The sequence below is a fragment of the Blennius ocellaris genome (assembly GCF_963422515.1).
Source record: "Blennius ocellaris genome assembly, chromosome: 4".
Lineage (NCBI taxonomy): Eukaryota > Metazoa > Chordata > Actinopteri > Blenniiformes > Blenniidae > Blennius > Blennius ocellaris.
Genome location: NC_137653.1, coordinates 7,349,667 through 7,376,135, shown reverse-complemented (window position 1 = coordinate 7,376,135; position 26,469 = coordinate 7,349,667). Strand labels below are relative to the sequence as shown.

Below are 26,469 nucleotides of genomic sequence, written 5' to 3'. Positions count from 1 at the left end.
TAGCTCAAACACAAAGGCGTCATCAAAGTGCCTCTTATTTCCAAGAAAATAGCTCCCTTTCATACAGTAACTTATTGAGCGAATCACTCTACATTCTGTCTTCTTAAATGCCGATTATTCCCTAAAATGGCTGTGTTATGCAGAAAGATCACTGACACGTATTCCCACAGCCAGTTATCATACAGGAGCCTGAAATAAAACTCCGTTACCAGCTTGATTTTCTGCCCCTCACCTCCTATTGACTCTCTGCCCTTAGTCCTGACATGCAACCACATGTTATCAACAACTCCCTTTATGACCATGCCAAGCCTTTTGATACTCCCTCTGCTAGTTGTAATGTTGTCTCAGTCTCCGCCATCAGGATTATGACTCAATCAGATGTTGCAGCCAAAGTGTAACTCCGTCCATGCGTTAGGCTGCTTCAGTGGGAGTTTCCCCAAACACCCAAAGGCTGGCTCTGCTTACAAGAGAGATGGATGCTCATTTGAAGGTTTCTGGGGCAAATTCAAAACATCATGTCAGTCAAGACTGATTCCAGTTAGGGATCAGAGTGAGCTCCAAGTGTTGGAGATGACAAGAGGTAAAGTTCAAAGTATTGACGTTAAAGAGTGCTGCAGGACTCAGAGAGAGAGAGACACTGACATGCTGGCATTACAGCTAAGTTCACAAGTTTCTTTTATAATATGGCTAAACTTAAACCACCAATTTCTCTCAGATTACTACCCCACTTTTTAAAGTGTATGTCTGCTGTTGTAGTGATCTGGCATTATGTTCAACATGTCACATGAATAATGTTTGTATTTTGTGTTGTCTTGATTTGTTGTCCTCTAAAAGGTTGATGAAGAAACCCTTCCACCTCTGACTCAGGCTTCGTTTGAGGTTTCAGTCATTTTCTCTCTTTTTCTAATGCAGACACGTTATAATTTTTTTCCTGGAGTATATTACAACTGAACAAATTGACTGTGTTGAATCCCTTGAGAAGATTGTGGTGCAAATGACACTTAACAAATAAAAATGTTAGTATTTGGGAGCAGGGACATTGATGGTGTAGTGTAGTGGTTAAGACATCTGCCTCTTAGTATGAACATCAACTAGTATCTACTCTCTCTCTCTCTCTCTCTCTCTCTCTCTCACTCTCATCCTACTTGTAAATTCAGTGACAGTCATACATTGTCCCTGTAATCTGTACTTTGTCTGGATGATTTAGTGTAGATTTCATTCCCTAATAGGTTCAACCTTCTGTAGCTGCAGGCATAACGCTTACTTATATGTAGTATGCTTGTTATTCATGTAGCTTATTCATTGCTTCTCGCAAACATTTTCTCTGATTGGAAGGTCTAAATTCTTCTTTCCAAATGATTGGTCATTTTTTTTTTAAGTGCGGTACATCCAGATCTACACATTCACAGGAACTAAAAATGTTTCAATTCACTAAAATGATTAATTATAGTATGCTATGTATGTCTTGAGAAACATTTCAGCCCCAAAGCATACATGATGTAAAATATCTGCCTTATACAGCCCGAGAGAAGTGAAGTAAAAACTGAAGTCAAAGTCAGGTTTATTATTTCTAAAGTTATTAGTGTAAACAGGTTAAACACATCTGTTATGTTACTCATCAGTCATCATTTTCGGGAAGTTCTGCCTTTTTACAACATACTAGTAGGTAATTATCTTACTGACAAGTTTGCACAGATTCATATCAGAGTTAAGGGGAAAAAATGTCATAAATATTTTGTAAAATTTCAACAGAAATGTCAGTCAGATTAATTTGTTGAGTGAATGTACAGCCAGCTGATGAACTGGGGAGTGAATACCTGGAATCCACATTAATATCACTTGCTGATTTTGATGTAAGAGAAGCCAGCAGAAAGATTTATTGACTTCGTTTACTTTCACTGAATAAACATCAATCGGCTGGTTGTCTTGGTTCAAAAAAAATTTTCTTCTGTGTGAAGCCTTCAGATCCTTAAGGCAAACAGCTTAATCATCAGAAACAAAAGTGATTTTCAGTCAGCATTAAGTCCACCTTCACAGACAAATATTGGAAACGTGTTTGTACTAATGTGTGAGCTGATACTGCCACCTGGTGGCAGAAACGAAGACATGCAGGAATCCGTCCTGCAGTCGCTCTTCAAGTCTCACTTTTTGATCTAATAAAACAATATTCATTGAGCTTCACAAGTGATGAAACAAGAGATCACCAAAGGATGGAACATGAATGCATATGTTGCACGTTACATCATCACCGATAAATGCACAGTCAGAATAACCACCGAAAAGCACTATAAAACTGTAGTTTGAGTTCAAAACGGTTGATATATGTGGATGCACGAAAATACACTAATGTTATTGGTTTTGAAAGAAACTATTTCAGCACTATTGTGAGTGTGTATTTTACAGGATACTTATTTGTGTTCTGTTTAATGTAAAAGTGATGGGTATAAGGTAAAGATTACACACCTGATGACCACTGTTTTACTGGCTCCAATTGGAGCGATGATATTAATGCTGATCCTGCATTATGACTGAAAGACTGCGCCATGTGTTTCTCATCTTTTGCATTTCTTTCTCTTCCGTCCACTGCCACGTGACCAGTGAACGTTGAACATAAATCGACACAGGTATGTGACGTCATTGCGCAACAGGAGTCTCACAGTGGAAGTTGCGGCCGCCCGGAGTATGTAAACAATTACAAACGATTCATATATTTAAATTGTGTGGGCTTGTCGAGAGTGACGTAAATCATCGACTTAGCAGAAGGCTGCCACGCGCTGACCTGCCGTTTTGTTGTTAATTCAGAAATATACACAACAAACTCAAGGATGGCGTTTGGTTGGTTCAACTATGCCGTTTCTGGACTTTCTCCGGGCTCTTCTTCCTGCAGGGTCTTCATCAGACTCCAAACTTCCACCTCACATGGAGGTAAGAAAGTCTTGCTCGTGCCAACATAGAAATGGTTTCAGGTTGTCTTGATGAATGCACGTGTAGATTTACTGGCTGTCCTCATAAATTCCTCTTGAGGGAAAAAAATGCAAATGTGTTGTTTTTGTGTTTGCGTGCTGTTAATTAGAACGTGGATTTGTTACTTCGTGTGTTGTCGGTGGCTGTGTTGGTAATGCCTCTGCATGCTTTATTGGCGTTGTGTCTTAAAAACTCGTGTTTCTGCACATTTGCTGGAAGCTGCGTGCAGCACAAGAACATGCACACTGTGCAGCAGAAAAGACTGAAACACACACACCAGTATAGAGACAGGCCACAGCTCTTCATACTGTTTATTTCATGACTGCTTGAGCTTGTGGGGGAAAAAAGATGCTGAATATACGATACCAATAAACTATCTGTGTGGACCTAAAAAGTTTGAATCGATCCAACTCTCTCTGGGTTGTTAGGCGTGATATTTGGCTGTTTTCCTTTCTTCTGCACCACTTGTTTACTGGTTTGGGCCTTTTGCTGCGTCAAACATCTTCTTGCGGCCCTCCATGCCTGACATGGCCTCCACGTTCTTCCTCCAGTCACTCACCTCCGCCGTCTTCTCCTGCAAAACACACACACACACACACACACCGCTCATATCAGAGCGCTGTTGTTGACACTTCCGGTATTTGTGTAAATGTCAGGACTAATATTCCAATTGTGGGATTAAAGTCTTATTTTTATCTTTTCAAAGTATAGGGAGTTGAACTTCTTCTCACAGCTCTCAGTCCTACACCTCAATTTCTCATTTGCTAAATGTATTTTTTTTCTCATCTTAAGCTCATTAGACAATGTATAGTTGTGTATGACACATGATGATGATGATGTTTTGCTGGGAAACATGTTTTTGCCTTCAAAGTGATGAAATTTCAGTTGTTCGGTGTGTGAAGTAATGCATTGAGGGACTGAGGAAATACAAAAGTCTGTAAAAGCTTTTAAATGTGGAATATTTTCAGATGGATTTCTTAAATATGAATAGAAGCAAACTTGTAATGGGAAGGTTGCTTTTTGAATCGGGCCGTTTACTGGTCGCCACTTCTTGAGCTACCAGATGTGGCGGAGCGAGCAGTCAGGTATGCGGATATATAAACACTGATTACATTCCCATGAAGCTTTAAAGGCTGATTTAACCTGATTAAAAACAACCCAGCTGTATATTCAGTGTCACCTCTGTGCTACAGCTTTTATTTGTCCATGTCTCCTGTCATGTCCCACCTTTTCCGTGTCCTCCTTCTTCACGGATTTGAGGTTCGCCCTCAGGTCCAAAGAGACCTTGTGTTTGGAGCCGAGTAGGGAGCGCAGGATGGCGTCAGCGGAGACTCTCACTCTCCGCAGGTTGGGCCGTTTGAACTTTCCTCGCAAGTCCAGCACCTTGATGTTCAGGTCTTTGATCTGAGCGGAGAAGACGACGGAGCTTATTCTCCTCGCATTGAATTCGGACTGTCGAAACCACTGCTGCCACTTGTCAGATGACATCAGATGTTATTGGGACATCTGCGTGAATATATCTGCGTTGTTACCTCTCTGGTGTTGTGCATGACCTTGGCTTCAATGTCGTACCGCTCCTCGTCCACCACGTCGATCTTAGCGTGCAGCTCTTCACATAATGTCTGTTTGAGGAAACGGGAAAAATCTATGTGTGAAAAGGCGGCTCTCACTTCCAACCTTGCTTTTTTTTGTTTTGTTTGCCAGTCGTTTGTTACCTGCAGCTCTGCTAAGGACATGCTGCTGGTTTGTATGGGAGGAGCTTTTTCTTCCAGGTACTTTTCTTTCTGCTCCTCTTTCTCGACCATCTCCTGCTCCAGCTCCTCTTTGGCCTTTGCAACCATCAAGCTCTGAATGGGCCAACACAAACCCACTTTATCTGCCCGATGTTATGCTTTTAATGGTTAAGGGCTTCTTTTGCACGATTGATGCAGGGAACTCACCTTCAGCATGAGCTTGCGCGAAGCAGAGATTTTGGATTTCCTCTGTAAAGAAGCACAACATTACGCATCATAGTGGGACATTTTCTTCTCTGTGCTTGTCATTGAAATGTTGGTAAAATAGTGTGTTGTTATTGCGTACCTCAGGCCTGTGGGGAGAACAAGACACAAAATTAAAAGTTATCACTCACTCACTCACACTCTGTTATTGTCTTTAACTTCTGTTTCTTGAAAACTGATGTCCTCATTAGGACATGGAAACGATAATGGAAACACAATACACTTACGCTTTCTCAGGCATCTTGGCTATTTCTATTCCCCCTGGAAGACAGAAATAAAACCTTTTGATTCTGAAGTGTCTGGAGCCCAGATCGGTCTTAACCGTGGTTTCCATTTTAGCTCGGCGACACATTCGTTCCACCACAGTCAGCTGTATAGTGTTACACCTGGGAAATTCACACTTATTTATAGATTTTCTAAGGATGGTCATCGCTGATTGTTCCCATCAACACTTTTGTAGAATTTTGTCATTTTATCAGCTACTTAGTTTGTAGAATTTTGTCATTTTATCAGCTTCTTCGTTGATTTTTAATGAGTGAATTTTCTTCTGTTTAGTGTAGAAGGTCATGATTTATCCGTCATCACAGGGCTGCTGGAGCCGATCATCCAGCCACCTCCCAGTGCTGATAATGCACTCCCCCTGCCAGAACGTAAAGTGATGGCAGACGGGGAGAAGCACACACGAACCCCTCCTAAACAAGACTGCTAATCCAGATTGATAATATTTTCCATTTGCACCCCTTGTTTTCTGCTGATTGAAGACACAAATATAGACGAGGGCCCTCACCCCTCAGAACGGTGTCGTCTGTATAAAGTTCAAATTACAAAGAAGCAAATATTTAGACACCAGAAGATGTTCAAAAAGTATGATCGACACATGTTGTTTTGTAAATATTTATCCAGTTGAGATCAGTGGGTCTGTTTTCTTTCTTTTCCTTATTCATTCACGTGATTCTTGATGCGTTATATACGTAATGTAACAGCATCAAATTTAAGCATTTTTTTGTTTTTCTTTTTGCATCCTTAAAATATTTTATTTTGGGAAATGGTTGAGCTACATGTTTTTTTTTTCTTTTGATAAATTGATAAGTGATTGACCAACTATCAAACATAAAATTTGTATTATTTTAGGTCTTTTTTTTAAACACAATTTATTAAGGTAAATTCTCAAAAATTTACTTTAAGCTTGGAATACAGTGAAAAAACTAAAATAAACTAATTACAGACTTCTTGGGGAAATAGATTAATACAACCTAATGTGTAGATTACCTGCCATGATAAAGGTGAAAACCAGGATGAGCCCCTTATTTTTCTATATTTTTGAGCCAGTTAACTGCTTTTTTCACACCAAATAACTGGTTGACACATATTTTGCTTTGGTAGTAATGCTGTAAATAAAATACATTATGATCTTACTGTTGGCCAATAAATTCCAGGTTCACATTTATTAATGTGGTATTATTTACAGTCGTTCAAAAAAGTAGTAAACTAGGTGTCTTAGACACAAAGTAATATCTCCCTTATGATGGACAGTCTTTTTTTTTTTCTAATGTCAACCTGTTTAATGTCCAGAGAACATTAAATTACAATACTTGATCATGAATCTAGCATAATTGTTCATGTGTGGTATTAAAATAAAAAAGTATTGAATAAGTATTACATAGTAAAAAGTAAGAAAGATGTGGCCTTACCTTTTGTTTTGCTGTGGATGCAGGCAGAGACAAAGTGATGGAGAGGAGAGCACACTACAATATTTATCTCCTGCTCCTCTTTGTCCCTCCTCTTTATCACAAGGAGTAGAACACACACGCACACGCACACACACACACACACACACACACAATGAGAAAAGGGTGGTCTCAGGATAACCCTGATTGTGTTGACAGATCACTGCTCCCGTATTGTCTCGTTATAATGTGTGTGAACCTTCCTGTGAGCCAGGCCGGGATAAACAACTTCCTGATCCACTTCCACTTGAAACATGCTTCAGCCTCCCGTGAATCTGGTTTTCCTCTCCGGTTCATGCACACCCACCGAGGCTGCATGTACAGGAAGTTGGACTCTTTCCCCTTCTCACTGAAGCAGCCAACAGTTTTTCCTGTTGGATGATTTCCTGAGTATTTCTGTGGCTACTGAGAGCGATATTGGAGATGTGCCTCGTCCCCCTCTGAGACAGCAGGGCCCCTTGGTCTGATTAGGATAATAGCTGCAGACAATGCTAAGCTGTGGTTTTAAGGCAGGAATGCATTTTCCAGTGTGCATTTGGCTACGGCCTCACAACTAAACATAGAGACAAATTGCAGGAACATGTGATGCTGCCACTCTTTGATTGCGGATCCCGGCTCATATATGTGTGCGCACTTAGTGTTTGGTGCCTGTGTGTGCAGACTAAAATGTAAACACAGATGCATGTGTGTGTGTGTGTGTCTCTGTGGACATGCATGCGAGTGCTCAATTCACTCATACAAGGACAGTAAGTCTCTGAATTAAGCCGAGAGATTGCCTGTCTGGCTTGTGTTTATGTTAGATTTGTGCAGCAGTGACGCAAATTTAGAAGTCAAGTTGAATGGACACACACTCTCTCACACACACACACACACACACACACACACACACACACACACACACACACACACACACACACACACACACACACACACACACACACACACACACACACACACACACACACACAGTAATGCTTATTGAGCTGATACAGCAGCTTTGATCTCCAGTTAACCTACTTGTAAGCAGACGGACAGAGACACTACTGTCCACGGATCCTAAAAAATAAGCCCTGCTGGATCAGAAGTGCCATCTGTTGGCACCATGTCACCAGAACCACTGAATCTTGTTCTATCCACATACTACCAATACTGTTCAATTACAATCAAATTAGCAGCTGGGGAGGACGCTGGTCGGTTGCCCGAGACAGAAGTGTTCTCGGGCTTCTCATTGGACGTCTGAAGGTTCTTTGCATGTAATCTGAAATTGCTGTTCCTATCATGACTTTATAGTAGTTCTTAACGTATGATACTAATCTGTCTCCATTTCTCGCACAGCAAAAATTATTTTCGAGATATAAACGTGTGATTCCATCTATACATATAATATACATTAAAATGTATTTGTCCTAAAATAAAAGCTGTGCATCTAAATTCAATCAACCAAAACATACAAGTAAAAATGGCTACAGATATATAATTAGAGACACGAAAACACAAGATGCATACAATCCATTGCACTAGTCTTTTGTAAACATATTGCACATTAATTGTTTTTTGTAGTGTTGAGTAAAGTGATTGTAGTGGGGTGAAAACTGTTTTTCAACCTGCATTTGTGTTTATTACTCTATAACGTTTGCATGATGGCAGCAGTTCAAACGGGGAGTGTCCCGGGTGTGAGTTGTCTGTGACAATGTTTTGTACTTTTTTGATTCAGAACTTGTGCAACTCTTCCCCTGCTCGGTTTGTGTCAGTGTTGACGAAGTTATATCCTTCTGCAAGTGAGCATTTTTTTTCTTTTTCAAACGAATGCTTCATGAGGCCTGGTGATACCCTCTGGCGCCCTCTGGTGACGATCAAGCTTCAGTTAACTTCAATGTTGAGCATTTTCTTCCTCTTATTCATTGTGATCATGAGCTCATGAAACCTCTGGAGCAGATCCCAGGTCTCCAGCGGAACACTTTTGGCTCAGTTTTGTTGTTGATGTGAGTCACGCATATTAAAGATGGTGCCAAAATCAACAATAACCCACCCCCACCCTTCTTCCTGACCTCTCACCACCCCTCATGCAGCTGCCTGCCCCTCTGGACACAGTGCCAACTCCCCGGAGCAGCCAGAGACGGGGCTGAAAACTACGACTCTGTTGTTCACCACAACAGCTGGCAGTTTACTCAGTTTGGTGGAATAACAAGGACAGACTGAAAAGCACGCTGATTTCATCAGCTGGTAAAATAACACTTTACAGCTGTTGTGATTTGCTTCATGAGGAAAAACATTTATTTCTTTTTATTGTTGTTATTATTATTATTATTGTGTTTAAAAGGAAAGGAGTGGGGTTTTTTGTGTACATTGTCACATGTGAGGCAGTACAGACAAATCTTGTTCTTCAGTGTAACTTAAGCATTATTTCATTTGGACTAACATGATTTTATCTGCTTCTTTCTCACTGACACAAGTGCATTGTGATCATGCTTGCGAAACATTTTCTAATGACAATTGTATCTTGTTCTATGGCAACCAATGCATTTCCATTTCCAAACCCGAACACAGATGTCGGTGTCTGTAATGTTCAAAAGCCAGATTAAGGAAAGAGACAAAAGAGCTCGGTGCACAAAAAGCGGCAAGTTGCTTCTGTCATTTCTTGTTGTTGCTTGTAGCCAGGGTGAAAGTGCAGAGTCACATTGGTAAGAAATTAAGGTTAAAATATTCAGGGGAGCACCAGGTGTCCTGAAGCTTTAGGCTTCACTGGGAATGAGCCAAAGCTCCTGCACCCTGACCGAAGCCGAAGCCTTTGGGACCGAAGTTCTTTGCATAGCAACCTGTGAATAAAATCAGAAAGCGAACAGTGAACTACTGCGATACATTGGCATCTTTGTTTTATCTGAAGGACAATTTATCACCAGAGTTTAACATAGTTGTGATAATCGTGCCACAGGGAAAATAAATGGTTATATGTTATCTTCTGTGAAATGCGATTATGTGCTTTGTGATACTTTTCCAGATAATTTATGTAATTGGAAACATAAATTCCAATCAGACTGAGACTGTAATACAAACATTCAGTCAAACTTTTTTAACTCAACTAATGAGACCAGCAGCAATTGATTATTAGGCTGTATATAGAAAAACAACTGGACGTGCTGCAGTAGTTCTTGTTAAACTCCACATCATCTTATTTTACTAAAGACTTGCTTCATTTACATACTTTCATTTGGCATATGTGAGATTAGCAGGCGGGATAAGTTTATTGTTATCTTGAATCTGATTGCAATCATGATCATTTCCTCACGCAGTTAACTGATTACTTTTATAAAATACCCCAAATTAATTATATGGTTTGACTTAAATCACAAGGTGACCAAAAATGTTAAAACACCTCATCCTCACTAATAGGCCGACCACTGCCTCGATCACTGAAGTAGCTTGTTGCTTCTCATCTGTGCATTTATGGTTCACTATGGGTTAGAGTCAGGAAGAAAAAAAAAATTGACCATGGGGATCAATAAGATGCTCACTGACCTTTACAGTAGATTTCCCCGTCTCTGTCCGCGAGGGTCGTGGACTCCAGCCCTTTGCCACACTTGGCACATCGAAAGCAGCTCTTATGCCACGACTGCAGTGAGAGAGAATGAGAGACAATGCTTCATTCCAGCATTGAGCTAAAAGTGCTATATTTTGTCCTCCTTGTATAGATCATTTTGCATTAAAAGAAGAGCTTCGGTCTATCTTACGTTGCCTCCTCCGATAACCTTCTCGGCTAAATACACGTTTTTCCCACATCGGGGACACACGTCTGAGCCTCCTGCTTTCTGGGAGAACTTTGAGGCATTTGGGTTGTTGGTTGGACGGTGAGGAGCCTGCCTGTGAAGGAGAAAATAGGCCTTTTCTTTTTTCTTTTTTATAACGACATGAAGTCACAACAGAAATGTAAAATCCGTCCGGAATTTTTGGAGTCGCCAATAAACTCCAAATCCATTCTTTGCTTGTTTTACATTTAATGGAAACTGGGACTACAATGTTTTATCTCATTTAGTTGAACCTGATTAATAAGCCATGTGTAGAAGTTTGTATGTCCTCATGTTTTGTGTCTGCTCATTGTGGTCCGTCAACCGGTCCAGAATGCACCCTGCTTGGTATCGGTAAATAACAGGTAGAAGTGATGCTCACTCTTCAGGTTTGATTCCAAGTCCCTCTCCTGTGTCCATGCTCAATGTGCCGGCTCCTCCTCCGAAGCCATAGCCTTTTGGCCCGTATTTCTTGCCATAGCATGACTTGCAGTAGATCTCATTCACATGAACGGCTACTGTGGTGCTGTCTAAGTTCTTCTTACAGACCACTTACAGTAGAAAAAAAAAGAGGTGGGGGGGTGAGAGCATTCAGTTATTTTTACTGAGGAACAACAACAAAAATTGCTTTCACAAACAGTCCATGTTACTTTAAAAAAAAATGTTTAGTTGTTATAACGATTACTAGATAATTTTAAAGAAGAAAACGGCACCGCCACAGCGTCATGAGCTGACTCACATTGATACTTGTGTGCTGGAGGGGGAGAGAACATCTACCTTCCTTTTCCATATAAGGAAGACCTTTATCACATGTTTCCCCCAGATCCAAATAAGGACTGAGATGTCACAGTGAAAACCTGCGGATGCTCACTCCCCGTACGCTTCACACCAAATACTCTACATTCCTGCTCACGATTTAACAGATTCAGCAAACAAGCCAAAGCGGATCACCTGAAAATGTGGACACTTACTGCAGAGGAAACAGGATTTGTGCCAGCTCTTCCCTTCGCACTGCACTTCCTCGGCGAAGTAGACGTTTTTCTGGCAGCAGCCACACTTTTTCCCTCCTCCAAAAGACATCCTGCAAAACACAGAAGAGCCACTTGTGTACATTTTCTCATTCACTGTATATATTGGGTCCAGAAGCCATCTGCAACACTTCAAGTGAGCCACACACAAAACAATACCTGTAAAAGGAAAAGCACCAGCTTGTGCTGGTGTGCTGTGCTCATGTGTTAAATATCTCGTCAAACGTCAAATTATATCGGACTCAAAACCTCAGCAGACTGTTTAAATAGCCACTGCATCACGTAATGTTTGAGGTACGTCACTACGGGGTCGTCATACACAGAATGGCTGTAATCTTCTGGATTGCTGAAGACAAACAGGAAATTCTTCTCATTTTATTTTGCAATCACACATCTGACCTTAGAAAATCCGAAGAGGCTCCAGAGCGGAGCTGACAAGTTTCCCTAATATGGTTAAACAAATTATCTTAATGATAAGTACTTTAAACCTTAAGTTTGGGTTCAATAATGTCGAAGGTTGAAGGTGTTTTGATTGTTAGAAAATTCCAGTCAAGTACTATGGGAAAATCTTGAGAAGCATTACATGATTTATTCAGCTTTATATCAGACCTCATAACTAAATGTTAACACGAAATAATGTCCTTTTTGTTTTTAATAACTTTTAAAATATACAGTTTTTATGAAGTTTCTCCATTTTTTGCTTGTTGATTTTTTACGCTGATGATGTGAAGTGTCTTGGAAAGTGCTATATAAATAAATACAATCATTATTAATAAATCCCATAGAATATTTCATCTGTTTATGACAAACATCCTCTGCCTTTGAAATCACAGTCAACTCATGGATATTATCTACATGTATATTAAAGCACATTATACTTTTGTATCTATAAATTTATATGAGGAAATGTATACTTTTGTACATACCATACTGCATATGTCTCTTTTTTTTTCATTTATCTGTTTTCATTCACAACAATGACTTTTCAAATTCAATTATTTCTTTCCTAAGCTTTCAAAAGATGAATACATGAATCCAACATGTTGTGTAGCAAAAAATATCTATAGGTGTGTGTTGAGTTGGGAAAGTTATTCGACTCACCTGCATCAGAATTAAATGCTGCCTGTTAAATCCAAGAGACGTCTGAGTGGAGGAGAGACACTTTTCTATGAAGAAGCAGATGGAGGCTGAGATGACAGCAGGCTGGACTGAGGGAGGAGTCCGGACACAGACAGTGAAAGATGTAGGGGAGGATGTGGAGGAGAAATGGGGAAAACTGGAAGAAAAATAAAGGGAAGACGATAAAATAAACCACCGCCTTTTTGAATCTAATGTGTCCTTATAAGACAAATCCACGAAGGTTCTGACAGGAGGAAAAAAAAGGTCAAATGTTTAAAGCAACACATGAATGGTAACTTTTCCCAAAAGAGATTCAAGTTAATTGTGCACATTATTGCCCCCTGATGGTAAGAAGAGGTATTTCAGGTAATTTTGTTTGTATTTGTTTAAAGGCTTTATGAAATAGTGTTGAAATTTGATTTGATTAATTGCAAATTGCATTTAAAAAGCTTTAATGTACAGGGGGCCTGTTCCAGAGCTCTGTGACATTTTCAGCAGCATTTTCATCCCACATCCCCTTCAGCTTGAGACATTATTGGAAATCAAAGCTATTGTTTGTACAGAGGAAACATCAGTAAGCTCTACGTGTTTTATTGGATGCATAATTAGTGATTTCCAGTGCAGAATGATCACGTGAAATTTGACACCACTTCATAGGAAGAGGGGAACGAAAGTCACAGATCAAGAAATAACTGAATATAAAAAACTTTGTTCCATCTCTTTAAAAAAAAAAAAAAAAAAAAAAGTGTCCCATTTTGAAAGTCTTTTTGTTTTCTTTTTTCGCCATTGTATATTCACACTTATCTCTTTTACATCTGTTGTGCATTTGTGTGTCTCACAGTATTTGAAAAGAACTACCACCGAGCTTTGCTGGCATTTTGCTGCTGATCTTGTGCACTGTGACATTCAACAACTGTGGAGGCAGACATTCACAGTCTTTCACACTTTGCTCCAAACATCGCACGAATGACCTTTTCCGTATCAAGAGGCTGATCTCGGAAGTCATCCTGCTCCTCCACAAACTAAAACCCCGAGGCCCCTGCTTGCATTTTGGAGTGCCTGTCTTCCTTTGCATTTGACCAGTAAAATATGATGTGAATGTCAGCACTTCTTATGTGCTTTAAACATCCAACTACATAAGCAGAAGGATGAGAGAAGGTGAAACTGATAGAGGGAGGTCGTAGTCAATATGAGAAGGGATCTAAAAGCCTGCAGATACTGGTGCTGCTGTTTGGTCTGCCTCCCTCTCCTCTCTCCAAGCCCTCCAGGCTCCTCACCATCATCAGAAGAGACAATGATGAACTCAAGAAGCCTATTTTTAGCCTGCGATTGGCCAACACTAGCCCTCTGTCTCCGTTCGCTGGACATCCGCCGTGGCCGGTCGTAGAGCGAGCGTACATGTGATTACGCTCATGACAGGGAGGGAGGGAGGGAGAGAGAGAGGGGGCTGGATTGACAGCGACTCAATGGATTCATCCCGAGGAAGAGGAGAGGATAAGAGGCAGAGTGAGATAAGAGGCTGGGCTGTGGTCCATCCATCACTGAGCGGAGGAGTGGAGACTGCTCGCTGGAGTCTCATGAAGGAATTCAGTGCGTTCTCTCTCTTTTTTTCCTATTTATTTGACTAAACTTGAAGCCATGACTCCGCTGCTGCTGATAGTCTTCCTCCAGGTAGTTTAGTCTTCATAGAGGCTTTGCCAAGTCGTCAAGGTGCGGAGGAAATCTGGAAAAGGTGAGCTGACTTCCTGCTGACAAAAGGTTTGTGCTGTATATGCTGTGTGTGCACGGCACAGTTCAGACTGCTGTGTGCATTTTTCTGATGAAATAACCCCTTGTTGTCTACCATCTATTTTGTTATTCATGTGTTTTTAATCACTGTTGCACTGGTTAGTCAGCAAATTGATAGAAATTGTGGTACATTTGTTGAATGTCTTGTTGAAGGGAAAAAAAGCAATATTCCAGGTTTGGGCTTCTGTAAATTTTTTGTCATTAACTTTATTAAATGCAATATACTACACTAGTTTTGTTTTTTTAGCAACACTAGATGATCAAAGATGTAAGCTTGAAGTGATTTTTTTTTTCACCTGATAACTGAGGATCAACTGATAGTGAATACAGCTGTGCCCACACTTTGTCGTCTCAATAGTTAAATGATGTGTCATAGTTTGAAAGTGCTGTTTAACAATATCACAAGCTTTTGTTTTTGCTCATTGTTGAGGGACTTCAGTAATAGAGGGACAAATCCAGCTAATTTTAACTTTTTTTGTTTTTTTTTCCCCCGGCAAAGCTTTCGCTCGCCCTCCTGCCAACTCTCTTGTTCGTTATGAGGAAACAAAAGCAAGCTGTTCAAACACAATTAGCCAGATTGCTTTAGTATTTCATGCAATGTCATTAACATTGGATTTGGATATTAAAGTATAATCCTCAATTCATTGCACCAACGGGGAGATGTGATATTTGCACTTGGGTGCAGTGGAGGCTGAACGGTCCTCTCGATTTGGGAAGCAGCATTTTGTTGTTTGACTGAATCTGATGTGCTCTCTGCTGACTCCTGCTTTGCAAGCGCGCACTGTGGCCATGGTACGATCCGCAGGCATGCAGTTTCATGAATTAGTCAGTAGAGGTCACATACGGCCAGAGATTATGTGGAAGCCATGCTGAGACACGCCCTGTTTTCCTCTCTCTTGCTCTCTGCCGGCGAGTTGGGCTGACTGTAAGCTGTGCTGTTGCAAAAGGTGACAAGGTTTATGAAGTGGAGCAGAACGTGCACGCATCAGACTGTGAAGTGCACAATTAATAAGCTGTGAGAGTGTGGAGTGAAGTATGAAGGACTTTGCTATCAGTCCTATATTCACTGGGGCGGTTTTGTACCTGCGTGTGAACCTACAGATTCTTTATCTCAACACCTCTAATTAAGCTGCGATTGTGTTCATTCCTCTGCAAGGAATTTAATAATTCAGATAGCGGTTTGTATCTCTCAAGGTCAGATGGCAAACATGTGTCTGTGCGCGTACGCAATTTACACATTTTAGAGTATTTCTGTGTCTCACCAGTTTGTGACTGTAATCCTCACTTATCTCCTGTTTGGGACTCGACGCGGAGGATGTAGCGCTCCCATTTCGAAACCGCCTCAGCTTATAATCTCTCCTCTTGAACCTTCATCACCCCGCAGAGCTATTTATTTTAATCGGAGGCAATTTGCTCAAGTGGGCAAGAGATATAAAACCTAGAATCACACCACTGATTGCCTTCAGGCTTCAACACCAGCATGTGTTGTTGTGCTGCTCGTGGCACACTCTAGATTTAGTCCAGTTTGACCACGTGTCCTTGGCCCTGAACAGTTTGACCTTGCAAGCCGTGTTGTGCAAATTACTGAACATCTACAGTTGCTTGTTAATTGTTAGAAGAGGAGTTGCATATCTCTTGCGTCACTGTATTGCCCCTAAAGATGTTTTAATGTGCACAAGAGTGGAAATTTCAGGCCATTGTTGGGAGATGATAAAAGGGGGGGAAAAAAGTTCAGAGCAATTAATCTGTTTGCTCTTCATCATCCAGTTTCCTCTGGGGGTAAATAGTTGCTTTTCAGGTACATGGTGGACATCTGAGACCCCTGAATGTGCATATAGTTGGATTGCTGTAGTCCTGTGCTAACATCATGTCGGATTGTGTACATTCATTGAGTGCAATGGAAGTTACAAAAGTTAGCAGAAGGAAAATCCTCTAAACTCTTAAAAGAAACATGATGACAAGGAAGCAGTAATAAAGAAGCTCCAATAAATCAGAAATATTCAGAAAGCCCCTCTCAAGTTAACGTAATTTTTCCTGCTGTGGATGCAGCCTAACATGTGGGATATCTTCCGTGTTGCTGGCTGAGTTTGTTCAAGCTGATTAGACACCCGTCCTCTCGTAAACGGGATTTAACTGACATGACAACCATTTAGACAGCAGGTTCAGCTGAATCCTTCAGTTCAGTGAGAACAGAGACGGCAACTCTGCAGATTTACAACTGTATGTAATGCATTATTCCCAATCCCAAGACTGTCACGTGTCATTCTGTAAATTATTTGCCCTCATTTCACACAAAGGGGTAAGTATTTGGTCACTGGTCGTAATGGGTACCTCAAAGATTATGAGGGGAGAGTTTGTACAGTAGTGTTGCCAAATTATCGCTCCAATTTTTGTCTTTTTTTCCCTGTGAGAGACACCTCTTAGTCCTGTGGCCCAGATTCCCCATTGAGGGTCGGGTTGAGGGAGCCTGTGCCCCGTAGGCAGCCAACTACAAACATGCAGTGACAATTCAAATTAGTCCAGTTCACTGGGTCTGGCTGTGACTCGGGACAATGAGTGCCGGGCGGAAAAGATGCATACGCAACCCGCCGTGACAGATGAAAGGGAGCAGGAGCTGTGAAATGCGCAGAATGGGGCAGATTTATGAGTATTTCACCAGGTGTACAGCCCAGTTGAAGCTCGGCACTTTCACTCAGAGGGGCTCGGACTGGAGCTGCGCCAGGTCCATTTGCAAGTCAGAAAGAGCGCCCGCTGGCTAAGTAGTCTGATCCACAGGCACCAACTGCAGCACAGGATCTGTCTCGAGTATTGTTATGCAAGCTGGAGGAGAGCAGGCTCACTTTGATCCAGGCGTCGGACAGCGGCTGAGATGCTTCGGAGCTGGAAGCTGCTGCTCTGGGTCCCATCCGGGAATTTGCATATTGGCCAGTAGACAGGCAGAGAGATCGGAGCAGCTTCTCTGCACTGTCTGATGGGCACAAAGATAAACCTCATCGCTCAGCATCCTTTTTTTTTTTTAGCTTCTTTTTGCCCTTGTTACCACATCACTAAGTTTTATCTACCTAATCACTGGTAAGTTTGCATTCCTTACTCAATACTGTGGAATAAAATACTGTTGGTTTATTAAAGTAAGAGGCATTGAAGAAATTAAGTTAGATTTTCACCATTAATCTGCATTCAAAGTAATTTCACAGCCCATGATGTGCGACAGTCTGCTATAAACAGTCATCTCTGTGAAGTGCATGATCCTATAGCTGACAGACATTTAACAGCGTCTCATGCTTGAGTTGACAATCGTGTGTATGACTCGAGGCAGAGAGGGGGACACCATCGGGCTGCGGAGATAATTCTTGCAGACTTTCTGGTCCTGTGTTGGACTTTCATTGTCTTGCCTTGGACGGGGAGTCATGTGCCCAGTAATTGTCTGGGATGAACTGCTGACTCATACCCACTTAGTGCTACCGGCTACTGCTGCATCAGGATCATACTTCTCACTACTAATCTGCTTAGTTTACTCTGACATACAGTATACTGCAATTATTCATGCTCCGCTGTTTGATGTCCCCATCAAAGCCTGAATCAGAATGAGCAGATTCCTCCAAGCACCAAATTCCTTTTGAAATGTGAATATTCAGTAATCTCTCTCTTTTAAATGTTGGTGCTTGAAAGAAAATTTGAGGATTATACCACTACAGTGATGTACTGTGAAATGTTATTGTACGTTAAGCCCGTACTACACGTTTGATTCAGAAATGGGGAAACCACACATTTAATATGTAATATTCAAAAGAGATTAACATGTTTTGTTCAGTGCCAGCACAAATTTTGCTATTACACCCACTGGTCACTTCATTAATTACTCTCATTTGATTTTGTACAGCAGCTCTACCATACATTGTGCACCTGCAATGATTATGATGTTTAGTTTTTTCTTGTCATTGTCAGTCAGGCTTATTTATTTTGAAGGTTGTAGTTTGCAGTGACGCTGACCTGGATTGCGTTGTATTGAGAGATGTTTCTAATATTTCAGACACGGCTCCCATTAAATTGTAGAAATGTGTCTAATGATGTGGCTGATGGATGTTTGTTCATGGAGCATTTTACGATCTTTCTTTGTGGCTCTCCAGCTCTGAGATTTACTGTTTTGGTCCACTTCCATGCATCATTTCAGTGTCCCTACCTGACACAGCAGGCGCCTGCTCTCATAAAAACAGAAAACCTTCTAAAAACAGACAGCTCTGCACCAAACAGACAACACTGCATTGGACTGCTGTGGTGTTCAAATGTCCAGGTATTTACTTCGGCTACTTGTAATGATCAAGCTACAGATTAAAAATGTATACTGGACTTTATCGTTGGACAGCTCTGATTCATCTATCCTTCTATGTTTACTCATACTTATCCAGGTCAGGTTTTGTGGTGTTTGGGGAAAAAAATACATCCTGAACAGTTTGCAAAGTCATTAGTGATACAATCATACACATCATTGAAAACATGCAAACTTCTCTGGGAAAGTGACCATCAGTCAGCAGGTGGGGTGAGATGAGGTGACTGTGCAAACCGTCAACATACAATCAAATAAGAAGTTTTGAAAATGCAGCCTCTTGACCATAAGGAGCTAATAACTACACATCACCCTGGTTTTGACTTTTTTGCACTGGTTTCCAGTGAATTTTAGAATGTAATTCGAGACTTTAACTGTTGGGAGCTCAGCTCAGTAAAGCATCGCCGTACAATCCACCCCATCCAGAGCGCTGTGGTGAGCCGACAAACTGCTCTTACAATTCAACAATCCAGGTTAAATAAAACATTGTCTGTTGGAATGCAATATACTACACTAGTTTTGTCTGTTGACTTTGGAATAGCCTCCCCTACGAAGTAAAAGCTACCCAGAGCATAGATCAGTTCAAAGCGATGATTAAAAACCTATCTCTTTGAAGTGGCCCAGTTGAATTGAGATTACTGGTTTACACATTCCTTAACCCCGCAAAGTTTTATCCTGTTGTATTATCCATTGACTTTATTCAGTTTCGTTGCATTGTATATTGTTTCATTTTTTAAACGTATTACTTAAAATATGTATTTATTTAATTTATTGTTCTATTTTATCTTTGAAAAACCAGTTGTTCTTTGGGCAAGACTTCGTTTATGTGCTTTTAAGGGATACTTTGAGTTTAAATCAAACTGTAAAAATCTAGATATTTGATTATATCTTATTCTGTTGCTCCATAAATGGGCAAAAATCATATTACATTATTTTATGATGTCCTAGTTAATACAAACAGAGCTGGTGATACTGATTCTGTTGTTGCTTTAACAGATTTCTGATCAGGGGAAGGCTGTTGAAATGTGTTTAGGTGAAAGCTGTGTATATTTGAGCACTTTTGAGTAAATAGCAGAATTAACTTTCAAACCTGACATGCTCAGATGGGTACACGGATCACAGTCCCCACATGACTGAATACCACTAATGGCCTGTGATGCCATCGCAGTAGAGATGATCGGGTGTGTGTGTAACTTGTCCAGATTAACCCCTCACAGTGTCAGCCTGGATTATGACATGACACCACTGAAACGATGTCCTGTGGTAACACGGTATTCTGTCTGTTCCAATAAAATCCTGCAAAGTGCATAATTTTGCTTCTTCCAAGGAGTCTGCTTTATTTCCTCAGCTCTTTAAGACCTGCTGCAGATGCTTTTCATCATCCTTTCAAAGAGGCAGTTTTGTAGACTTTGCGGTCACACTGAGCTGCTGCACACGGGGATTCGTATCTGATTTAAGGTTGCACATATCATCAAAATCATTATAATCGCATGCATGTGTGGAGATGTCTTGAAACACCAGAGAGCATCGTTTTCATCTTGTTGTCTGCGTAAATGCCACGTCTCAGCTCGTCCTCGATCCAACTCCTTGCATGTGTGCCTTGGTACGTGTGGTTAGTCTGGTTTGGAAAGTCTTGTCTACAGACATGCTCCAGCGGCAGACACTTTCCACCTCGGCTAACCCAAAATGACATGTGTGCCGGCCTCGGAAAAGTTAATACATATTTCATACATCCATTTTAAGCTGTTATATAAAAACAGGAATAAAGCTTTTGTTAGAGATGCACACGGTGTAACACGGGATGCAGGTGATTGTGCCCAGCTTGTGCAGCATCTGGTTTTATCTTGCCTTGATGCAGGCACTGTGATGGGTGCAAATATGAGTGGTTAAACAAACGGAAATGGTAATTTGTTCATGTGTGTGTTTGTAAAAACAAATACATAAAAGTAAAGCACTCTGAGTAGTTTAATCCAGTAGCTTCTTTTGGGAAAAAAAATACAATATATATATATATGGGGGGGTAACTCTTGAGTATTGAGTCTTCAGGTTACAAGATTCTGTCACTGTGCACATCTTGTCAGCTGTTGAGTGACATCTCACAGCCTCTGCGGCTCCCCGGAGTACTGACATTTGAGTGCAGTTTGTCCCCCAGCGAGCAGAAGTTGAACTGAGCAAGACGTTGATGAATAAACTCGGGAGACTGCTGTTGAAAACACAGTGGAGGAAAACTAGGACAGAACAGGTTATGTCAATTTTTTTTTTTTTTTTGGGGGGGGAGCATGAATCACAGGACCTCTGCAGGCTGACCTGACTAATTGTATTAACTGTGATATAAAATCTAGCAGCTGAACTGTAGTTTAATTATTTTTCTTTGCTATTTGTTCATCTGATTGAAACAACTGGCTGTGCTTTTGTCAGAAAATGAGCCCACAGTCGGAGCGAGAAATCTTCATTGTACATGTGGTAATGACTCAATTGTGTATACTTTCCAATTCAGAGCAGAATGGCATAACGGTACAGTGATTTGCTCTGCTGCCTCACAGCAAGCATATTGCTGGTTCAAACATGCTGGCTGGTTTTTTGGAGTTATGTTTTCTTCATGTGCCTGTGTGTGTTTTTCCAGATACAAAGGCATATTTGTTTAGTTAATTAGTGACTGAAGACTGCCAACTTTGGTGGGGGTCTGCACTGCACTGGTGGCTTGTGCAGCATGTGCTCTGATTTTCACTGTGTTTTTTTGGAAAGTGTCCAGGTCAGATGGTTGGATACATGAAATCTATCACATTCTGATCATATGAATTTACGTGTAAGGTCTGTTGTGACTGAAATAGCGCTGTACAAACATTTGCCTTGCTTTAGTAATGATGAGCTTCAAGCCTCCGGTCTTGATAAAGTGATTAGAAAAGCTGATCGTATTAAACCTTTAAAAAGTAAAAGTCCATTTTTCTGAAAAATACTCTTTCAAAATGAGGGGGGGCCCAAGTGGGAGGCAGAAGGAAAATTCTGCCACAAACGACATAATATTATGTAGTAATCACATGCAGATATAGTGACATTACACATCAAATTGACCCCGTATAGGACATTCATTGGAATAATTTGAATTGGATAGTTTCAGCACTTCACACAATGAATATTTTATCTCTTTTTTGCTTTTTTTGTCTTTAATAACAACAACTAAATATATAAGAAAATATTTTGGAGAGAGTAAAACTGAACAAAATGTCATTGTAGAAAAGAAAATGCACAATAAATGAGCTGATAAGTATCCCAAAACCTGTTGTCTCCTCTTGATCACCAGGCACTACTAGTGTCCTCCAAGAAAATGTATTTTTTTTTTTATCAAAATTGATTTGTTCTGTAATTGTTGTTAATCATTGTTTTTTTTTGAAGAAATACATAAAAGCTGTAAGTGATCACATATGACCATTTGCCCCATAAAGGGTTAAATGGGATAATCTCCACTACAAGAGCACACAGTATAACCATAGTGCCAATCTTAACTCCAACTCCAACCAGATGAAATCAAAATCCATGAAGCTTCATTTCATCGTCCGACCTGCTTCATTTAGGATTTTTACCACTTTATGCCACAAACTTTACCAAAAATAAAAGCACAGACTCCAGAGATTATGAGAAATTAAAGGGTATATCATTAAAAAAATTTTTTTAGTAGAGTCCTGAGTCCTTTTAGTAAGAGTTACTGTAAGTTGACTCAGCAGGGATAAAAGTGTTGCTTTAAAGGAAGCTCCTTTTTAATCTGGTGAACCTACTGACAGATGGAGAGGATTCACATTTCAGTGAATTTTGGTTCTGCCACGCTAAAGGTTGAGCTGAGTCATGCCCCGAAGAGCCATATGTACAAAGTTTCTCACTTCATCTCTCACCATTTTCATATTTTCACCGATTGTTTCTTCTCTGGTGGATCATGTCATGTTTGTTTTCGTTTCTTTTTAAGAATAAGGCCATGGTTATAATGGATGTCCTGGTTCTCATAGGATGATCACAGCACTTAAAAAAGTGCTACACTTTGGCAGAAAAATTCTGTTTTCCATGTTTGTAAAACCACCCAGTGTTTATAAGGCTATCCAGCGCCCTGTTGGCTGCTGTGACAAGTGGACAGCGGTGGCAGTTTCGGGAATGAGGCAAGCAGATGCTCAGTCAGTCATAAAAACTGTGACTTTGACTGTGACAACTAGGACAGACTTCATTGAGTCTACTTTGTCTTTTGAGATACGATGCCACCGATCATCAGATGCAGTATTTTTATACTTCATCAGAAATAGATAAGACTTGCCTTTTTTTTATTGTTCCCATTTAATCAGCAAGCATGAACAAATGCTGTTCCATGCTAAACGAATAGATCATTTTGTGTTTGCCTGAGGCGTTTCTCCACAGCAGCTGTCACAACAATACGTTGCCTATAGTATGAGATGTTGGCCAAACAAATGAAAGTCACCATTTGCATAGTATTGTTTAAATCATTGTGTCCTTATGATGAGGCTTTTAGACCAACATGTCTATTATAGTAAGAACACACTTATGAACTGTCAAATACAGTTTTAGAGATCAGACTCGAAGGTTCTCGCGAAGATTTCATTCTGAAAGTTTTCACTGTTTCCTGACAAATCCAGCAAATTTTATGATTCTCCTGAAAATGATCCAATGTGAGTCACTATTTTTTTTAAATATCTGAGTTCTCCAGAGGTAATAATTCACATTTTCAGTGGCATTCAAAAGAAAAACAATGGGAGCTGCAAGTTTTTACTTGCTGTGCTCTTTTTCCAGTAAAGCCTCTGGGATAGTGAAAAGCCATGTTTTATTTGCTTATGCATGAACTGAATCACTCAAACTTGTATCATTTCTTTTGCTGCAGATTGGATGGTCGGATTAAAATGAATTCCTGATGCACGGTTCCATCTCCTACCTGCTCTAATAACCCAGTTCTCAATACCAATGACACATCAGAGACAACTGCCCACAATTTGACTCATCACAGATCTGCGGTATACCTTCCAGTGTCTATACGAGCTTTAGTTCTCTTCAGAGAAGTGTGTCAGTTGCATAACGGCAGCCTAGCTGCAGGGGCAGGCTGTTTTATGCACGGGGGCTTTTATAACACAACATCCTTGTGATCCCTTTCTGGTCCTTCAGGGGCTCGTGTCTACATTTTTTTCAGGTAAGGGGAAATTATTCATGTCAGAGCTGCAAAGTAACTTGGGATATCCGTGAAAAGGCCTCATTGACCCACCGCTTGAGCTTCGAGGCTGCAGATACTGCAAGGTTAACAACCTCATTTTAACTGGGTGGCAGCTAAAACAATGACCATGTGAGGCAGTATTGCATTTACGTTGGCTCAGGTTTTGAGTAAATTACTGTTACAAACTAAATGACTGGCTAGAGGCACATCAGGTTAGTTGTTCACAACATTTATGCTGTTCTCAGTTGGGTTGTGGTTACACCAAGAACGTCCATGATTTCAGTTTGCTTTTGTGTATGGAGTTTGCATAAACATGGTTCTTTTCTCCGCAATCCAGTTTTCTCCCACTGTCCCAAAACATGCATTGAGGTTGTTTGGTGACTCTGAATTGACCCCTTGTGTGAATGTGAGAGTGTCTGACTGAATGTCTCCTTGTGTTTGTCCTGTGATGGACTTGTGATCTGTCTAGGTTGTAACCCGACTTCACCCGTGGTCAGCTGGGATTAGCTCCAAAACCTCCATGATCCTATAGCAGGAACGGATACTGTGAAGTATTTTTAAATAGGATGTATTGAAATGAACAAATAAAGCCTATCGTGCATCTTATATTTATATTTTCCGAGGGCTAGTTGTGAAGCAACAATGCAACGGATGGCTCATTGTGGTTGATCTTATCTCAGGTTATCAAATTGTAACAGAGACTTTTGAACCATGTTGAAACCAGTAGGTTTCTAAGTATGGAGGTCTGATTTTATTATATAAAATTTAACGTAAGGTAGCACAATGGTATGGTAGTTTTCCTGTTTTCCCTCCATCATTTCATAATGACATGTTCACATTTGCTGCCAGAGCTTTTCTACGTGCAGTTTGCATGTTCTTCATTGGTCTGCAAGACCTTTCTTTAGATGCAGCCTCGAACAGGCCAATGCAGCATACTAGGTTAATGTATGCAGATGTTAGTGTGACTGTAATATTTGTGTGGGCCACAAGTAAGAGGGAATACATATATTCTGTAATTTGGACCTTTTAATGGGACTAGGTTTTTAGAAATCTTCAAAATTGTCAGTTATCTCAACAGGTCCCTAACACGGTTGACTCTTTACTTTGTTCAAGCTGAAAGTACAGTTTCAAATAGATTATGTTTCCAATGTGAGGTTCTGTTTCCGACTCTTTCCTGCTTAAATGTTAATGTTTTATGAATGTTTCATGATGTTTGCTGTGGCGGTCCTGGAGGAGGCTCAACTGTGCTGGAAATTAAAGAGACACGATATTTCCGATTAAACCTTTGGAGCATTATGAATATCATTAAATCATCAAGAGTGGTATACTCTGCACAAGTTACTTCCTCAATAAGTTCACATTCTTAACAAAAAAATCCATAAAACACCCCCCAAAAAAACCAGAATAAAAAATCTGCCTCTGTTTCTCTTCACATTTGGGAAATGTATTTGAATAAATGCTTTTTGTCAGATCATCTGTCGTATTACATGTTTGTTTGTTTTCTTTTTGAGCTTGTGAATGGTCAGTGCTACATTCAGTAATCACTGAATAAAATGAAAACAAAACCCTTTCCAGCAGATTGTTTATGTGTAAACGGGTTCTGGTACTTGCAATACCCTCATTTGAATGTTCCTATTTGCATGTTCATCAGTTGCAAAATTTAAAGCACAATCCATTTACATGAGCATACAAATAGGGATAAAGATCTTGGTGTCCTATCAAAACTTCTATTCAAGAAGGAACTGCAAACTCTTCATAGAGTTGAACCAAGAATTCTCTCACAATGGGGGAGCCTGTACTAAAAACTCTGTCACCCCACCACTGTAACAACTTGAATACATTAATTCGACAGGCTTGTGTTTGTTTCTGTTACATCACTAAAAAGATGTCATGCATTAAAAAGTAATTATCAGCCTTCTGCAGATCTTCACGGTGGCGCATTCCCTTCAGCAATGCGAGGTGGAGCAGGGCGGAGGTCTCCCAGGTCCAGGGTTGAGAAACGGTTTTAAAACATAAAGATCAGTGCAGCAGCAGTGTTTCATAATGTGCTGCGGTGTGAACTTCCCCCCACTGGAATAATTTCCTTCCAGCTGAATTATTATTTCTGCGCTGTTTTCTAGCAGTGCTAACAGGACGCAGCTGCCTGAAGCTGTTGATGATGTCATCGCATTACTGACCATCGTTAATCACTTAAAGTGACTTATGAGCGCTAAATCCCTGTAATGGGCCAACAGATTAACTCACTCGCCTAAATGCACAAAGTAATCTTGCATGCCACAGAAAGTACAGTAGGCTTTATTTAAAAAGACAATATGCCAATAGTTAATGGCTTTATGGTAATCTTTCACGAATTGTTGATTGACAGACATCAGATAAATACCTGAGAAGTGACAACGACAGATTGCAGGACCGTAAAATGTATTTTACACACGACTCGAGCCAAAGACGCACTGTAGGTGCATGCTGCTGCAGAGAGTTGTGACTGTGATAAGGAAGTGTCTCAGATCAGCAACGCCAGTCAAATTTGGATGTTGATGGAT

The 26,469-nt window shown here is 40.5% G+C and overlaps 2 protein-coding genes across 3 annotated transcripts; both read right to left on the bottom strand.

The window, feature by feature from the left end:
* Positions 1 to 3,309: 3,309 nt before the first annotated feature.
* tnni1b (troponin I type 1b (skeletal, slow)) lies at positions 3,310 to 5,042 on the bottom strand. Its single transcript, XM_080495621.1, has 5 exons — positions 4,905 to 5,042; positions 4,680 to 4,811; positions 4,497 to 4,586; positions 4,192 to 4,368; positions 3,310 to 3,538 (listed from the first exon to the last, which is right to left on the bottom strand). Exons 1-5 carry the CDS (start codon positions 4,911 to 4,913, stop codon positions 3,434 to 3,436), a joined length of 513 nt encoding a protein of 170 aa, XP_080351747.1. The 5' UTR covers positions 4,914 to 5,042; the 3' UTR covers positions 3,310 to 3,433.
* A 3,960-nt stretch (positions 5,043 to 9,002) lies between these two features.
* On the bottom strand, positions 9,003 to 11,550 carry csrp1b (cysteine and glycine-rich protein 1b; the record flags this gene model as incomplete). 2 transcript variants are annotated; one of them, XM_080495476.1, is made up of 5 exons in its annotated part: positions 9,003 to 9,504; positions 10,205 to 10,298; positions 10,417 to 10,546; positions 10,853 to 11,021; positions 11,442 to 11,550. In XM_080495476.1, the coding sequence occupies 5 exons, from the start codon at positions 11,548 to 11,550 to the stop codon at positions 9,428 to 9,430; spliced, it is 579 nt and encodes a 192-aa protein (XP_080351602.1). In that variant the 3' UTR covers positions 9,003 to 9,427. The 2 variants fall into 2 exon arrangements, with proteins under 2 accessions (XP_080351602.1, XP_080351603.1); XM_080495477.1 differs by having other exon boundaries at positions 10,435 to 10,546.
* Positions 11,551 to 26,469: the final 14,919 nt, after the last annotated feature.

Excerpts from the sequence above, each read along its gene's own strand:
- tnni1b (XM_080495621.1), bottom strand. Across the intron at positions 4,587-4,679 it reads TGTCCTTAGCAGAGCTGCAG|ACATTATGTGAAGAGCTGCA; the intron begins GTAACAAACGAC and ends TTCCTCAAACAG. Across the intron at positions 3,539-4,191 it reads AGAAGGAGGACACGGAAAAG|GAGAAGACGGCGGAGGTGAG; the intron begins GTGGGACATGAC and ends TGTGTTTTGCAG.